Below are 17265 nucleotides of genomic sequence, written 5' to 3' on the forward strand. Positions count from 1 at the left end.
TTACTCTTGGATACACTTTTCATTTTGCTAGAGTCTATCTTTCAGCATTTTTCTGGAGACTTTGTGTGTGGTAAACTTGGATGTTTATAGACTGTGAAGACACCTTTATTTTGCTGTCTCATGAATGAGTTTCACTATAAATGGAATTCTTGGTTGAATTCTTAGAATTTAAAAACCGCTTCTTTGTGAAGTGACAATCAGATTCAGTCTGATTAAAGAAGACCCTTCTTCTCTGAAGGTTGTTGAGCTCGTCTCTTTATCGCTGGAATTCCAGAATGTCACTCTGACATGACTGTGTGTGTTTTTTTCTTCACCCCTCCTAGGCATTACTTCTGTCATTTGAGAAACCCTTCTCCCTCTCCTGTACCATGAAGAAGGGTTTCCTGGTTCTCATCTTCTTTTTCACTAGCCTCTTACTTTGGCTCCCTGCCGTAAGACACTCCAGCTTGTTGCTTTGCATCGGGCCCACCCAAGGTTGAGGAGAGAGGGATGCAGGCCCAGCTTGCTTGTCCTCTACTACTGGATGCCTTGGCAAGTTTGGATTCAGGTCAGTAGCCATCTGTAGAGCAGAGAGGCACCTGCAGCTCCTGGGTCTGGTGCAGATGTGGTTGGGGCCCCAATGCTGGGCCGGCCCCACCTTCGCCCAAGGATGTGTCTGGCAGGGCCACCAGCTTCGAAGGGGGACCTTGGCTGCAATCCTAGCCCACCCTCCAAGCCTTCACTTCTCAGCCCATAGACTGGGGGCAGTTAAGCACAAGCCCTGGTCAGCAAAAGGCTGGTGGGCTCCAGCTCCCACTGGGACACTTGGGTTGTCAGGGTCGGCCCACGCCAAGTAGGGCCTTTGCTGGAGGGTCCCAGGCAGTGGATTCTGCCCTGCCTGCCCATATAAGGAGAAGATCTTACCAGCTCAGAAGGACCCAGCCTCTGCCCTGGGGGGAGGTGTGTCCCTTCTCTTCCTGAGAGGCCTCTCCTGCTGCCGCAGCTAGGGGCCACCTGCCAGCTCCTTTCCCCCAGGGCCCCAGCCCTCCTTCGTGGTCACTGTGCTAACCAGGAATCCTCCAGGAAACCAAGGAACCATCTAGGCTTCTCCCTGGACACCTCGGATTCACCTCTCCAGAGCCAGCTCCCCTAGTCTGGTGGCCTCTACCTTGGGAATCCAGCCTCCCTCCCCTGCCCGACGTGCCGTCCCCCACTCAGGTTAGCCCCCTCCCCCGGCAGGCGACCCTTAGTCCAGTCGCCCTCTCTGGGCCCCAGCCCGGTGTCCTGTTGTGCCCTCAGTCCGGACACCCCCTCCCTCCCCGGCCCGGGGTCCCCGCGCACCCCCAGGGTCCCCGCCCTCCCCCCGAGGCCCCCTGCCCAGGGTGCCCGCGCACCCCCCCAGGCCCCAGCCCACCCCCAGGGTCCCCGCCCTCCCCCCGAGGCCCCCTGCCCAGGGTGCCCGCGCACCCCCCCAGGCCCCAGCCCACCCCCAGGGTCCCCGCCCTCCCCCCGAGGCCCCCTGCCCAGGGTGCCCGCGCACCCCCCCAGGCCCCAGCCCACCCCCAGGGTCCCCGCCCTCCCCCCGAGGCCCCCTGCCCAGGGTGCCCGCGCACCCCCCCAGGCCCCAGCCCACCCCCAGGGTCCCCGCCCTCCCCCCGAGGCCCCCTGCCCAGGGTCCCCGCGCACCCCCCCAGGCCCCAGCCCACCCCCAGGGTCCCCGCCCTCCCCCCGAGGCCCCCTGCCCAGGGTGCCCGCGCACCCCCCCAGGCCCCAGCCCACCCCCAGGGTCCCCGCCCTCCCCCCGAGGCCCCCTGCCCAGGGTGCCCGCGCACCCCCCCAGGCCCCAGCCCACCCCCAGGGTCCCCGCCCTCCCCCCGAGGCCCCCTGCCCAGGGTGCCCGCGCACCCCCCCAGGCCCCAGCCCACCCCCAGGGTCCCCGCCCTCCCCCCGAGGCCCCCTGCCCAGGGTGCCCGCGCACCCCCCCAGGCCCCAGCCCACCCCCAGGGTCCCCGCCCTCCCCCCGAGGCCCCCTGCCCAGGGTCCCCGCGCACCCCCCCAGGCCCCCTGGCCCACGGTCCCGGCCCTCCCCCTCAGGCCGCCAGCCCAGGGTCCCCGGCCCTCCCCTTCAGACCCTGGGCCCCGCGCCCAGGGCCCAGCCCTCCCCGGAAGCCCCCGGCGCGCCCCGGCCCACGGTCCCGGCCCCCCCCTGCGGCCCCCGACCCAGGCCCCCCATTCAGGCGCCCCTGCGGCCCCAGCCCTCCACTCGGGCCCCCGGCCCAGCGTCCCGGCGCCCCCCGCCGCCCCCGCCCAGTCGGGGGCCCCTCCCCCGGCGGCGCGCGTCACGGCGGCGGCGGGCGGGGCGCGTCTCGCACGCAGCGCGCCGGGCGGAGCGCTCGCCGCATTGTTTGCTTCGCTGGGGAGCGAGCGAGCGAGCGAGCCGGCCCGGGCGTCCGATCCTCCCCGCGCCCGCGCCCGCGCCCGCGCCCCGCGCCCGCCGCCGCCGCCGCCGGCCGGGCCCCGCGCCGGGCCTCCCCGCCGGGGCCGCGCCGCCCGCCGCCGCCCGCGAGAGCCCGAGAGCCCGCGAGCCCGCGGCCGCCGAGCCGGGCCGGGCGCCGCCGACAGGAGCCCGCGCCCAGAGCGGCGGCGGGCCGGGCCTGCGCGGCCGTTGGCGGAGGAGCCGCGGGCGCCATTAGCGCCGCCTCGGCCGCGCCGGCCGCCGCGCCCGCCGCCGGGCTCCCGCGGCCGCGGCCCCGAAGGTGAGTGGGCGGGGGCCGGGCCCGGGCCGCCGCCGCCGCCGCCGCCTCGCCCGCCGGCCTCTCGGGTGCCTGTGCCGACGCCATGTTTGGCGGCCGTGGCGGGCGGTGCATTGTCCGCGGGCGGGCTGGTGGGCGGCCTGAGGGCGGCCGGGGTGGCTGGGCGGCCGGGCCGGGCGGGGGGGAGGCGGAGGTGGCGAGGAGACCAGGCTGTGGAGGCCGGGCTGTCGGGGAGGCCGGGCGGGGAGGCCGGGGAGCCGGGCTGTGGAGGAGGCCGGGGAGGGAGACGGAGGAGCCGGGGTGTCGAGGAGGCCGGGGAGGGAGATCGGGGATCGGGGAGGCCGGGGAGGCAGGGCAGGCCCGGGAGGGAGATCGGGGAGCCGGGGTGTCGAGGGGGCCGGGCGGGGAGATCAGGCCGGGGTGTCGGGGAGGCCGGGGAGGGAGACTGGGGATCGGGGAGGCCGGGGAGGCAGGGCAGGCCCGGGAGGGAGACCGGGGAGCCGGGGTGTCGAGGGGGCCGGGCGGGGAGATCAGGCCGGGGTGTCGGGGAGGCCGGGGAGGGAGGCCGGGGAGCCGCGGTGTCGAGGGGGCCGGGGCGTCGGGGAAGCCGGGCGCGGAGGCAGGGCAGGCCGGGGAGCCGCGCTGTCGGGGTCCGGGTGTGCGGGAGGCCGCGCTCGTCCCCGCCCGGCCTCTCGGTGCCGGCCGCCGCGGTCGCCGGCGGCAGGAAGGGCTGGGGGAGCGGCCGCGCGTCCGGGCCGCGGGTCTCTGCCCCAGAGGCGGCGAGGTAACGCGGACCGGGGCGTTTATTGTGCCCGAGCGGGTCGCGTTATGTAACAGATAGGCTCGGTTTGTTTTGCCAAGACAGGAAACTCCCCGTAACAGGGCCGGACTTGAGACGTTTCCTAACCGAGAGCGCCGGGCAAGCCTCGCGCAGCGGGCGGGCGCCTGGCGGGGACGGGCGGCGCGGCGCGCGGGGTCGGTGGCGGACGGGCTCCACTCCCGCGTTCCTGCGCCTTGGGAAGCAGCAGCCTTACCGAGGCAGTGCGGAGAAGCGCCCCGTGTGAGGCCACGGTGCGCCCGGGAAGCCGCCACGCCCATCCAGAGCGTTGCGCCGGTGCCGGCCGAGCCGCGAGCGCGGCTGGCGGAGTGCGGTGGCCTTGCGTCCCGCTCTGCGGGCGCCGGGCCGTCCCCACGCAGCCGTGGGCTGCGCGGCCTTCTTGCGCCCGCTTCGGAGGAGCCGCGGCGGGGAGTGGACGGGGCTTGTCCCGAGCCGGGCAGGAGGCAGCTGGCTGCACAGCGTGCGCTGGTCGCTGCTGTGCGGGCTTCCCGGGGGCTCGCACGGCTCCTCTGCGCGTTCGTGCGTGAGTTACTGCTGGAAGGGCTGGCGTGCTGTCCTTGCCGGCCGCCCCGGTGGGAACGCTTGGCGCTCGGGGAAGCGCCCGGCGCGCACGGAGCCTGGGGCCAGTCGTAGTCGGGGTGGGGGCGGCCGGTCACTCGGTGGTGCTGAACGCCCTCTCTCCCGTCACAGTTACGGGCCGGTAAGTGTTGGGGAGCTTCTTGTCGAAAGTGGGTAAAGAGCCCATGGGGAGCGTGTGCGTTTGAAGGCTGGTTATAGTTAGAGCTTGTCGGTGCTGTGGCTAGAGGAGAAAATTACACGCCAGCTCTGAGTCTGGTGAGTAACCCGTTGTGGCTCCTGCCCCGTCCCAGGAGGGAGATGCGAGCTGTCCCCGGGTGCGTGAGGGTCCCCTCCTTGTAGGCTGTGGTGCTGACACCCTTGGGGCTGCACCCAGCTCCCTTCAGAAGGCATTGCTGGTCCTGGCTGGCTGGGTGGTGGCTTTGCTGCCCATTCCCTGGCGGTCCGGGGCTGAGTGGGCACCTGGACACCCCTGACGTTCAGCTGAGTTGGGTTCCCGCTGGCCACAGCGTTTTCCATGCATGTTTTCACAGGGGATTCCTGTTAAGTTGCAGCATAAAACATGGGTTTCTATTTGACAAAAAGAAAAGGAAAATCTGAAGACTCTGTCTTAAAAAGTACATTTAGGGTTTGCTGGGATTGCCTCTCAGGACTTGCCAAGTGCTCTTTGATGGCTTTTCCCCAAGACCAGCTAGGTTGCTGTGAGGCCGTGATCCAGGCTCCTGTGGGTGCCCACATGCAGCAGTGGACCTGGGGCCCCAGGTTGGAATGTTCATTTTTAAGCCAGTCTCTTAAAAGTCATCTTGCTTCCTATCAGGAAAATGTGGTTGTTTGGAGGGAGGAGTCAGAGGTCCTCAGTATCAGCTCCTAAGGTGACACCTTGCTTGGCAGCTAGCTGGTGGTCCAGAGTCAGGAGTCTTCACGTGAGGGAGACTGAAGATTGACTCCGTTACTGAGTTAGACAGTGGAGGTCTGAAAAGAGCAAATTCTCATAAATGTCTGTGGCCAGGCCATCAGTCTTCTGAGCCCTACCGGCAGCTCCAGGGCAGGGGCTCTGGTGGCAGCGTGTGGTTGTCAGGGGTGGTACTCACTGGGGGGGCGAGCAGAGATGCCCTCTGTGGCCCATTGCAAATGTTGTCTGCGTGTATGTGACGAGGAGGAGGGCACGGCCAGCCCCACAGTCAACGCCAGCAGCTGAGAAGTGCCCCCCGGGGAAGGGCAGGTCGGCTGGGCTGTGGGGGTTTCTGTGGCCGTCGCTGCGGAGGTCCTCTAGAAGCCGGCTTGGGCTTCCTGGGAGTGGAGACTGACCCCAGACCAGTACGGGGCTCCTCTCTTTAGTCCTGGCATGGCTTAGTGGCCCTGTGCCTCAACACGGTGTGGAGGCTGTGTTGGTGGGGAGGATGGACCGCTGTGGTCAGACTGGCAAGGCTTCCAGCAGTGGGCAGGGGTGTTGCCCTGGGGCTGTCGGGGCACTCCTGGGCAGCAGCAGGGCAGGGGGAGAGCTGGTTAAGGGGAGTGTTGGCCAGGAGTGGGCAGCCACTGAGCGTGCTCGCCTTGCTGTCCTGACCTCCGTGCCTGCTGGAGCCCAGCCCTGTGTGTGGGCTTTCCTGGGCTCAGGGCTGGGACCCCTCCTCAGGAGGAATGCTGCAGTCATCTTGGTGACCTGTTAGCGTGGTCCAGGAAGGTGACTGGCGAGCCATGGGGACCACAGAGTGGCCTAGAGGGACTTGTGCCTCTCAAAGGCCACTCCTTGCTGCTCGTTGTGTCTTTTTGGTCCACGTGGTCCATGAAATAGGATCATGAGTCCTGGGATGAGTGGTTTAGGAAACCTCGGAGCCATGTTAGCTGGGAGTTTGGTTTTGATTTAGTTTGAGCTGGTTGGTGAGCTCTGCCCCCAGCGTATTTGGTGGTTTTTCTCGTCTTGTGTCTTCTGCAGGGAGTTAACTTGATCTCTGCCTCTGTTGTAGGGAGTCAGTACCAAATGAGGAGGAAAGGACGATGTCATCGCGGCGCTGCAACGAGACACCCTTCCTCCCCGTGCAGTACTAAGCACTCCCCCACACGAGAGACCCTGACCTACGCGCAAGCCCAGAGGATGGTGGAGATCGAGATTGAGGGGCGCCTGCACAGAATCAGCATTTTTGATCCCCTGGAGATCATATTAGAAGATGACCTCACCGCTCAAGAACTGAGCGAGTGCAACAGCAATAAGGAGAACAGTGAGAGGCCGCCCGTGTGCTTACGAACTAAGCGCCACAAAAACAACAGAGTCAAAAAGAAACATGAAGCCGTCCCCAGTGCCCACGGCCCACTGGCGTCGGCCAGCGCGCTTCCTGAGCCCAAGGTGCGGATCGTGGAGTACAGCCCGCCCTCTGCCCCGAGGCGGCCCCCGGTGTACTACAAGTTCATCGAGAAGTCGGCCGAGGAGCTGGACAACGAGGTGGAGTACGACATGGACGAGGAGGACTACGCCTGGCTGGAGATCGTCAACGAGAAGCGGAAGGGCGACTGCGTCTCGGCCGTGTCCCAGAGCGTGTTTGAGTTCTTGATGGACCGCTTCGAGAAGGAGTCCTACTGTGAGAACCAGAAGCAGGGGGAGCAGCAGTCCCTGATTGACGAGGACGCCGTGTGCTGCATCTGCATGGACGGCGAGTGCCAGAACAGCAACGTGATTCTCTTCTGTGACATGTGTAACCTGGCGGTGCACCAGGAGTGCTACGGGGTGCCCTACATCCCCGAGGGCCAGTGGCTCTGTCGACACTGCCTGCAGTCCCGGGCCCGGCCCGCCGACTGCGTGCTCTGCCCGAACAAGGGAGGTGCCTTCAAAAAGACAGACGACGACCGCTGGGGCCACGTGGTGTGTGCCCTGTGGATCCCGGAGGTTGGCTTTGCCAACACGGTGTTCATCGAGCCCATCGATGGCGTGAGGAACATCCCTCCGGCCCGGTGGAAACTGACGTGCTACCTCTGTAAGCAGAAGGGCGTGGGTGCCTGTATCCAGTGCCACAAGGCAAACTGCTACACCGCCTTCCACGTGACGTGTGCCCAGAAGGCCGGCCTCTACATGAAGATGGAGCCCGTGAAGGAGCTCACTGGCGGGGCCACCACCTTCTCCGTCAGAAAGACCGCCTACTGTGACGTCCACACGCCCCCGGGCTGTACGCGGAGGCCTTTGAACATTTACGGGGATGTCGAAATGAAAAACGGTGTCTGTCGAAAAGAGAGCTCTGTCAAAGCGGTCAGGTCCACGTCCAAGGTCAGGAAGAAAGCAAAGAAGACTAAGAAGACGCTGAGTGAGCCGTGTGCGGCCCTGCCGCCTGTGTGTGCGCCTTACATCCCCCCTCAGAGGTGAGTGCGCGTAAGTGTGGGGCATGGGATGGAGGGGGAGCCTGGGACGGGGGCTGCCAGCTGGGGATCCTGGCACTCTCTGCTGACCTGGCTCTCTAACTGTCCTTCTCCCCTGAGCTGTGAGGACCCCGGAGCCCGTAGTTTCCCGACTGCAGGAATTAGGGTCTGGGTCCCTGGCGCCACCACCTTTGCCACGATAAAAGCTGTTCCTCGCTCTGCTCCCCCACCAACTTTGGGAACCGGGGGGCATTTTAAAAATAATTTCTTGTAAAGTGAAAGGGAGGGTGAGCGACGAGTGGAGATCGGAGTGGGGCTGCCAGGAGCTTCGTAGAGGGAGGCGCTGGTCTCCTTCCTGTTGTGTGACAGCCTTTCTGGGTTTCCTGACCCTTGCCTTCGTGGTGTGAATATTGGCTGGTCAGTGTAGGGGCTTAGAGCAGTCCACAGCGGTGGTGGTGGTAGTGGTGGGGGTCTGCAGTGGTGGTGGTAGGGTCCTCAGTGATCCGGAGGGTCCACAGTGGTGGTGGGGGGTCTGCAGTGTGGGAGGAGTCTGCAGTGGTGGGGTCAGGCCCTGACCTGCTCTTACAAGTGTCCCAGGGGCCAGTCCCCATACAGCTGTGTCTGCTCTTGTCCCTGAACTTGCTTCCTCCTCTTTGTCTGTTCGTCCCGTTACTGACTTGCTCTTTGTATTTTGCTCAGAGTGTGAGGTGAGTGATTGGATGATTTTTGTAGCAGAGCCTGGGTGTGGGAGAGCAGATAGCTCCCTCAGACACTGGTTGAGCTCTGAGGATGGAGCACACTTTGTCCCCGGGCGCGGGGCTTTCAGTTTGGTGAAGGACATGGCATTGAGACGGGGAGGTGAAGGTGCAGATCGCCGTGCTCCTGAGAGCAGCTGGTGACTTAACTGCTGTGACCTGGACGCAAGTGAGTCCCCCGGAAAGAGAACCTGTTCGTCTTACAGACTGAGTGACAGACTTGCGGGATATTTTAATTACTAAGAAGTAAAAGTTATCTTAAATGTATTGAATATTAGCTTTTTGTGTTGTTTTCCTGTGTATCTGTGATGTGAAGGAATTCATGCCTACCAGCGTGTTGTGATTAAACAGTGTAGTTTGGTTTTAACGTGTCACGAGTTGCGTCAACCTCGCTCGTTAGGTTGTAAGAGGTAGTGGGGTGTGTCAGTCGGAATACTGTCTTCTCCAGAGACAGTAAGCACTTAGTATCTCTTAAGAATTAGAAGTAGGGACGCCTGGGTGGCTCCGTCAGTTGAGTGTCCGACTCTTGATGTCAGCTCAGGTCATGATCCCAGGGTCCTGGGATCGAGCCCCACGTCGGACCCCACGCTCAGCAGGGAGTCTGCTTCTCTTCCCCTCCCACCGCGCACGCAGTCTGTCTCTCTAAAATAAGTCTTTTTAAGAAAAAAGAATTAGAAGTATGACTTTTTCCCCAAAATGAAATTTTATAGAGCAGTACATACTCATCGTAGAATCAGTAAATTCGGACAGAGTGAATAAAAGTGCTCGTCCCTCGTATCCAGAAAAAAAACACTGTCAGAACCAAGGTGTGTCTTTGCAAGTCATTCAGCTAGACTTTTTAAAAGATAGTTTTACTTGCATTTCTACCTGTGGGGCAGAAAGTGTGAGATTTGCATCAGGAGCTTCTGTTGAAGAGCCCTGAATTTTAGCTTTACTGTAATCGAAGTAAATGAAAGGAAAAACATGTGACCTAACAAACGGAGGAGCCAGAAGTGCAATGTGCTCGCTTCTCTGTGCCCAGCGCCATGTGGTGACCTGCTCCTGACAGGGTGCCGACGAAGGGCTGGGCTGGGGGCTGCTAGGCCATTTGCAGGAGAAAGCACTTCTAGCTGGAGAACATGGGTGCTCGCGGGTCTCAGGTGACCAGGCCTGACTGAGGAGAAAACCCATGCTTTGGACCTAAGTATTTCAAAGCAGGTGATGTGGCTAAACCACGTACCAAAGGTGTAGTCTGGCCCGTGTTTGGTTTTTTTCTTTTTCTAATTTAGGAATAAACTGTTGCTTCACTTTGGAGCAGAGATCAAAGATGTACCTGGGTAAGGGTTTGTGGCCATGCGGCTGGGTTGCCCAGACTTTGGGAGACCTTGATGTTTTGGGCCACAGTCCCACGCTTGGAAGATCTCCCAGCCACCCTTAGCCAGTGGGTAATCCGTGGTCGGATCACCCTGTGGATTGTCCTGGCAGGTGCTGGTGTGGTCTGGGCTTGCCAGCCACTAGTCTTACTGTCCTGAAGCCGTGGCCTGAGGTGTGGCTGGTCTGGCGGCCCTGTTCCTAGGGAGCGTGCGGGAGGTGGAGGGTGGATTGGTGGAGGGTGGATCGGAGGGGTGCTGTGCTCTGCCTTGGGTGGGGTGGGTGGAGTCGGGCTGGGTCATTGTGCTTCTTAGCGCTTCTGCCTATGAGGGTCCCACCGTCGGTGTGGCTGGCAGCCACAGAGTTATTTGAGTGTTCTTCCAAGGTCTGAGTTGTGCCTGTCTTTGTCTGTCTTGTTTCCATCACTTTCATCAGAATATTTTTCTAACATAGAAACAATACGAAACTGCAGAAGTTAGGAAAAGTCAAGTCTGGAGAGGAAATCCCATCTGCTCCCTTTTTGCCTTGCCTTCCAAGAAAAATCAGCGCTTCGACTGTGCTGTTATAGGCCTTTTTCTGTTCTGAGTGGTGCCTTTTCCTCGAGTAGCTGCTCTTCTGATGAAATCCTTCTCTGGTTCCTCATTGTTCCATGCTGCTTTTTTTGGGGGGGTTAACCAGACGAGGTGGGCTCTGGAGAGGGGGACAGGCCAGAAGGAGGGACTCGGCAAGTTGTAGCCTTCTAGTTCCCTTGGAGGAATTAAGTTTTCCCAGAGCGTGCTCTTTTGTTGCGCTTTGGTGGGTGCTGCTCTTTATTTAGGGAGGAGAATGGTCTCTAATGAACAGAGGCTGATGTGCTTTGTTGGTCTTGATACCAGCCTGGTCCTCTTGGCCATTTGGGTCATTTATGTGTGCATGGCCCAGGGCACGTGCACACCTAATAAGTTGTTAGTTAATGATGACGTGGAGGATCGGGTCCACAGCTCAGTTAACGCAGGGGCATCCCTGGTAGGTGCCCTCCCGCTGTCCGGACGCCAGATGAGGACAGACGTGGGAGACTGAGTACTTAGTAGCATTTGACAGAGAAATCTTACGCTTGTTGAATATAACTGTAAGAAGTGTGGACTTGAGCTTTGGATGTCTTTTTTGCCATGTTTCTGGCAGTTAATTTGACCATAATTGAGAGAAGTTCTGTAGGGCCGTGGTTTGGGGAAAGGAGAGAAGCACTGGCTTGCCCCTTCCGGGCAGGTGGGAGCTCTGGCCACCCCACAGCTGCCCTCTGGATGCAGTGCCACAGGCAGGCGTGGTGCCCCTGCCGGCGTTGGGGTCCCCAGGGAAGGGCCTCCAGAGGGTCCAAGGCGGCGGCTACTCTGGAGAGAAGCATTAAAACCTCCAGGTTGTGCGTTGTGTGTTCTGTGGAAAAGCAAGGTGCTGGTGTTTGCGTCCAGCCACTTAGAAAGCACTGGAGTGTGGGCTTCCCAAGTGCTCTTGGACTGTTCTCATTCCCACCTACCCTGACCTCTGTGCTTTCCTTGGCTTGAATTCAGACTGGGGGGCTGGGTGTCTGATCCCGTGAGCGTGTCCTCCCCAGGCTGCAGCTTCTCCCCCAGCCCCAGGCCTTGCAGCCCGCGAGGACTCTCTTCCCTGGAGGCAGGGGGAGGCGCAGACAGCATTGCGTCTGGTGAGCAGATGTGTTTTGACCAGAGAGCTGAAGTGAAGAGACAGAGTGCTGGGGAAGGACCTGGTGCCTCACGGCGTGTGTTGGCGCGCGTGTCCGCAGGCTCCTCCCAGGGTCTGGTGCTCGGTGCGTGACAGGCAGTGCTTGTGAGTGTGCTGCTGTGGGCCACGGTCCGCGGTCACGCAAGCATCAGGACACGTCGGCCTGTGCCCTGGGGCCCATCCCCCCGCGTGCTCTGCTTGGTGGTGGTCTTTGCAGGGAGCTGCTGTGCTCCGCACGCCTGCGTCCTCGCTGTCCCACTGGGTCTGGGTCTCTCCCCCCAGCATCCCAGGCGCTCAGTCCATGGGAAGAACCTGCCAGAGTAGCGAATTTTGTTATTTCTGTTCGTATTCATTGTACTCACTTATTTTTGGCAGAAATAGGACTGAAACTTACTAGAGGTTTTCTGTAGTGCGGACAGTGGGTAATCACCGCACCCGTCTCACCGCTGCTCCAGCCTAGGTGTTCCCCGGGCTGACGAGGGGCAAAACCTGTGTGCTCTGCACTTGGAGTCCATACCTGCAGCTACAGTGGGTGGACGGACGGTGTTTGGAGTGCCGATGGGGGCTTCACGAGGGAATGCCCTCCGTAGGCCCAGGTGGAGACCAAATTATTTCAATTTTTTATTTGGAAATAACTCTAAATTTATAAAATGTCGCAAAAATAAGGAGAGAAACACCCAAATCCTCTTTACCCAGAGTCATCTCTTACTAATGTGCCATCCCATTTGCCTGGCACACAGAGTAGGCCCACGTGTCCCCGCACGTCTCCTAGGATGGGACTGGCTTCTGGGTGAGCCTCCATTCAGGACCTGTCCCGTTGGGCGAGCCTGCTGGGATCTGGATGCTTCCAAAGCTCCTCCCAAGTGGGCCAGTTTTGGAGAAGACAGCCCTTCCACCTTAGCAAAGTGAGCCTTGTTCTGGGTTTGTCCGGTGTCCACAGAGGTACCATGTGTCCCTCGCCCGGAGGGAGTGACATCCCCTGCTCCCTGGGGACCACGGTGTTGCTGGTGCCTCCATGGGACAATTTCTGTGTTTGTGTTCTTCTGGCATCCAGCCTGTGGTCTGGGAGAAGGAGGCCGTGCAGCCACCTGGCACCTCTTCACAGCGGCCTAGGTGTCCCGCCTGTGGGTTCTCGTCCCCGAGAAGGCTGGAAAGGGGTGTCCACCTCAGCCCTCCCTCTGGTTTCTCCTCAGCGGGATCCTTCCCTTCTCCTGTCCTTGTGCTTTGTAGCAGGACCTGGACAGGTGGGAGGTGAGCATCTGGTGGCCCACCTGGCCGTCATTGTCCACTTGACCTTGGGGAGCTCCGCTCTTGGTTAGTTCGCTGCAGGCAGCCACCTGGCCTTGGGTGACACACACTCCCTAGCCACCCCTGGGTTCTGTGATTGGAGTCCTGAGAAGGTCTGAGAAGGGTGTGGAGGGGGCTTGACCCGCACCAAACCGGGCAGGAGGTTCTCCTGGGAGCCGCGTGGTGCAGAACCACATCCCTCCCAAGGCAAATTCTGGTCTTTTCAGGTCGGAGGGGTTGGATTTCACTCTTGCCATCCTGACCTCCGTCTGACCTCTGAGCTGTTCCAAAAGTGAGTTGTACCCGTCATAAAGACTCGGGACACTTGAGGAGGTGTTATGAAGGGAGGGTGGGATCTAAAATCTCACTCTTTGGGGTGATGCTAGGTCATCATGGGCACGTTTCAGTGGCTATGCACATGTGTAGGGAGAATAATTTTGTTAATGGCATTTTTTTCTGTTTCCCATGGTTTTTATATAGAAAGTTTTAAAATGGGGGGGCGCCTGGGTGGCTCAGTCGTTAGGCGTCTGCCTTCGGCTCAGGTCATGATCCCGGGGTCCTGGGATCAAGTCCCGCGTCGGGCTCCCTGCTCCGCGGGAAGCCTGCTTCTCCCTCTCCCACTCCCCCTGCTTGTGTTCCCTCTCTCGCTGTGTCTCTCTCTGCCAAATAAATAAATAAAATCTTAAAAAAAAAAAGTTTTAAAATGGAAAACTAGGGACTATTAGCCCACCCCTCACGCAGCCACTCATCGTGAATTGGGGTGGGTTCCTCCAGTCCATGTTTTGGTTTTTCTGCACGTGGGCACACACGGTCTGCTGCTGGGAATGCACTGACCTTGGAGACTGTGCCGTCACGCGCGTCTAGCGTCTTCTAGTGTTGCCTTGGGTCTGGAGGGGCGGGGATGGGTGGCATCGCAGGCGACCATGCTGCTGGTGTGGGAGTTTTCCTGGCTTGCTAAGAGTTGGGCGTTTTTGGGTACTGGCGCGTTGCCCTCAGCACGAGCGGGTGTGTGTCTGTCTCAGCTGCAGCCTGGTGGGGGCGGCGGTGTGCCCGTCCCCGTGGCTGAGGAGGCCTCTGCCTCGGGTGCGCGCAGTGAGGTGCTTATGCTGTGCTCATTGCATGCATGTCTCTGCCCCTCGGCTTCTTGTCTCGTTTGTAATTATGTCTGTAAAAAGTCTTCAACTTTGGAAATCTGGAGCTCCCTCCAACAGTTATTGCACTTGGAGGTCTCCCTTGCCCGTCCCTTCCTTTTTGTCGTTCTCATTTCATCCAGTAACATGTCTGTGTAGAGAACAGGTAAGAATATATTTTTTTTATGATTTTAGTTATTTGAGAGAGAGAGAACACAAGCAGGGGGGAGTGGGAGAGGGAGAAGCAGGCTCCCCGTGGAGCAGGGAGCCCGATGCGGGGCTCGATCCCAGGACCCTGGGATCCTGACCTGAGCCAAAGAGAGACACTTAACCGACTGAGCCGCCCAGGCACCCCTGAGAACAGGTAAGAATTCTTTTTTTTTTTTTCAATTTTTATTACTTTTTTAAATTGTTGTGTTAATTCCCATACATTACATCATTAGTTTTAGATGTAGTGTTCCATGATTCATTGTTTGTGCATAACACCCAGTGCTCCATGCAGAATGTGCCCTCCTCAATACCCATCACCAGGCTAACCCATCCTCCCACCCCCCTCCCCTCTAGAACCCTCAGTTTGTTTTTCAGAGTCCATCGTCTCTCATGGTTCGTCTACCCCTCCGATTTCCCCCCCTTCATTCTTCCCCTCCTGCTATTTTCTTCTTCTTTTTTTTTTCTTAACATATACTGCATTATTTGTTTCAGAAGTACAGATCTGAGATTCAACAGTCTTGCACAATTCACAGCGCTTACCAGAGCACATACCCTCCCCAGTGTCTATCACCCAGTCACCCCATCCCTCCCACCCCCCACCACTCCAGCAACCCTGTTTGTTTCCTGCGATTAAGAATTCCTCATATCAGTGAGGTCATATGATACACGTCTTTCTCTGTTTGACTTATTTCGCTCAGCATAATACCCTCCAGTTCCATTCACGTCGTTGCAAATGGCAAGATCTCATTCCTTTTGATGGCTGCATAATATTCCATTGTGTATATATACCACGTCTTCTTTATCCATTCATCTGTCGATGGACATCTTGGCTCTTTCCACAGTTTGGCTACTGTGGACATTGCTGCTATAAACATCGGGGTGCACGTACCCCTTTGGATCCCTACTTTTGTATCTTTGGGGTAAATACCCAGTAGTGCAATTGCTGGATCATATGGTAGCTCTATTTTCAACTTTTTGAGGAACCTCCATACTGTTTTCCAGAGTGGCTGCACCAGCTTGCATTCCCACCAACAGTGTAGGAGGGTTCCCCTTTCTCCGCATCCCGGCCAACATCTGTCGTTTCCTGACTTGTTAATTTTAGCCATTCTGACTGGTGTGAGGTGGTATCTCATTGAGGTTTTGATTTGGATTTCCCTGATGTCAAGCGATGTTGAGCTCTTTTTCATGTGTCTGTTGGCCATTTGGATGTCTTCTTTGGAAAAATGTCTGTTCATGTCTTCTGCCCATTTCTTGATTGGATTCTTTGTTCTTTGGGTGTTGAGTTTGATAAGTTCTTTATAGATTTTGGATACTAGCCCTTTATCTGATATGTCATTTGCAAATACCTTCTCCCATTCTGTCGGTTGTCTTTTGGTTTTGTTGACTGTTTCCTTTGCTGTGCAGAAGTTTTCATCTTGATGAAGTCCCAATAGTTCATTTTTGCCCTTGCTTCCCTTGCCTTTGGCGATGTTTCTAGGAAGAAGTTGCTGTGGCTGAGGTCGAAGAGGTTGCTGCCTGTGTTCTCCTTTAGGATTTTGATGGACTCCTGTCTCACATTGAGGTCTTTCAACCATTTGGAGTCTATTTTTGTGTGTGGTGTAAGGAAATGCTCCAGTTTCATTCTTCTGCATGTGGCTATCCAATTTTCCCAGCACCGTTTGTTGAAGAGACTGTCTTTTTTCCATTGGACAATTCTTTCCTGCTTTGTCAAAGATGAGTTGACCATAGAGTTGAGGGTCCATTTCTGGGCTCTCTGTCCTGTTCCATTGATCTCTGTGCCTGTTTTTGTGCCAGTACCATACTGTCTTGATGATGACCGCTTTGTAATAGAGCTGGAAGTCCGGAATTGTGATGCCGCCAGCTTTGCTTTTCTTTTTCAACATTCCTCTGGCTATGCGGGGTCTTTTCTGGTTCTATACAAATTTTAGGATTATTTGTTCCATTTCTTTGAAAAAAGTGGATGGTATTTTGATGGGGATTGCATTGAATGTGTAGATTGCTCTAGGTAGCATTGACATCTTCACAATATTTGTTCTTCAATCCATGAGCATGGAACGTTTTTCCATTTCTTTGTGTCTTCCTCCATTTCTTTCATGAGTATTTTATAGTTTTCTGAGTACAGATCCTTTGCCTCTTTGGTTAGATTTATTCCTAGGTATCTTATGGTTTTGGGTGCAATTGTAAATGGGATCGACTCCTTAATTTCTCTTTCTTCTGTCTTGTTGTTGGTGTATAGGAATGCCACTGACTTCTGTGCATTGATTTTATATCCTGCCACTTTACTGAATTCCTGTATGAGTTCTGGCAGTTTTGGGGTGGAGTCTTTGGGGTTTTCCACATAAAGTATCATATCATCTGCAAAGAGTGAGAGTTTGACGACTTCTTTGCCGATTTGGATGCCTTTTATTTCTTTTTGTTGTCTGATTGCTGTGACTAGGGCTTCTAGTACTATGTTGAATATCAGTGGTGATAGGGGACATCCCTGCCGTGTTCCTGACCTTAGGGGGGAAGCTCTCAGTTTTTCTCCATTGAGAATGATATTTGCTGTGGGTTTTTCATAGATGGCTTTTATGATATTGAGGTATGTACCCTCTGTCCCTAGACTCTGAAGAGTTTTTTTTTTTTTTTTTTAAAGATTTTATTTATTTATTTGAGAGAGAGTGAGAGAGAAAGAGCACAAGAGGGGGGAGTGGGAGAGGGAGAAGCAGACTCCCTGCTGAGCAGGGAGCCCGATGCGGGACTCGATCCTGGGACTCCAGGATCATGACCTGAGCCGAAGGCAGTCGCTTAACCAACTGAACCACCCAGGCGCCCGACTCTGAAGACTTTTAATCAAGAAAGGATGCTGTACTTTGTCAAATGCTTTTTCTGCATCTATTGAGAGGATCCTATGATTCTTGTTCCTTCTTTTGTTAGTGTATTGTATCACGTTGATTGATTTGCGGATGTTGAACCAACCTTGCAGCCCAGGGATAAATCCCACTTGGTCGTGGTGAATAATCCTTTTAATGTACTGTTGGATCCTATTGGCTAGTATTTTGGTGAGAATTTTTGCATCCATGTTCATCAGGGATATTGGTCTGTAGTTCTCCTTTTTGATGGGATCTTTGGTTTTGGGATCAAGGTAATGGTGGCCTCATAAAATGACTTTGGAAGTTTTCCTTCCATTTCTATTTTTTGGAACAGTTTCAGAAGAATAGGTATTAATTCTTGAAATGTTTGGTAGAATTCCCCTGGGAAGCCATCTGGCCCTGGGCTTTTGTTTTTTGGGAGATTTTTGATGACTGCTTCAATTTCCTTAATGGTTATAGGTCTGTTCAGGTTTT

The 17265-nt window shown here is 57.4% G+C and overlaps 1 protein-coding gene across 15 annotated transcripts in view; it reads left to right on the top strand.

Annotated features, from left to right (window-relative positions):
• Positions 1 to 2603: 2603 nt before the first annotated feature.
• The window catches only part of BRD1 (bromodomain containing 1), a 50408-nt gene continuing 35746 nt past the window's right edge, over positions 2604 to 17265 (top strand). For 13 of the 15 annotated variants that reach the window (XR_010411261.1, XR_010411262.1, XR_010411260.1 and 10 more), the window contains exons 1-2: positions 2604 to 2735; positions 6114 to 7494. Coding sequence is in view for 11 of the 15 variants with exons in the window: in XM_064590461.1 (XP_064446531.1) it covers positions 6128 to 7494 (1367 nt within the window). In the remaining 4 variants the exon portion in view is untranslated. Of the gene's footprint in view, positions 2736 to 3509; positions 4271 to 4448; positions 7495 to 17265 lie in introns of those variants that run through there. The other 2 variants (XM_064590463.1, XM_064590462.1) reach the window with 2 other exon arrangements.

The sequence above is a fragment of the Mirounga angustirostris genome, unplaced genomic scaffold, assembly GCF_029215605.1.
Source record: "Mirounga angustirostris isolate CCGP_5_RB_7025 unplaced genomic scaffold, mMirAng1.0.hap1 SCAF_5, whole genome shotgun sequence".
Taxonomy (NCBI): Eukaryota; Metazoa; Chordata; class Mammalia; order Carnivora; family Phocidae; genus Mirounga; species Mirounga angustirostris.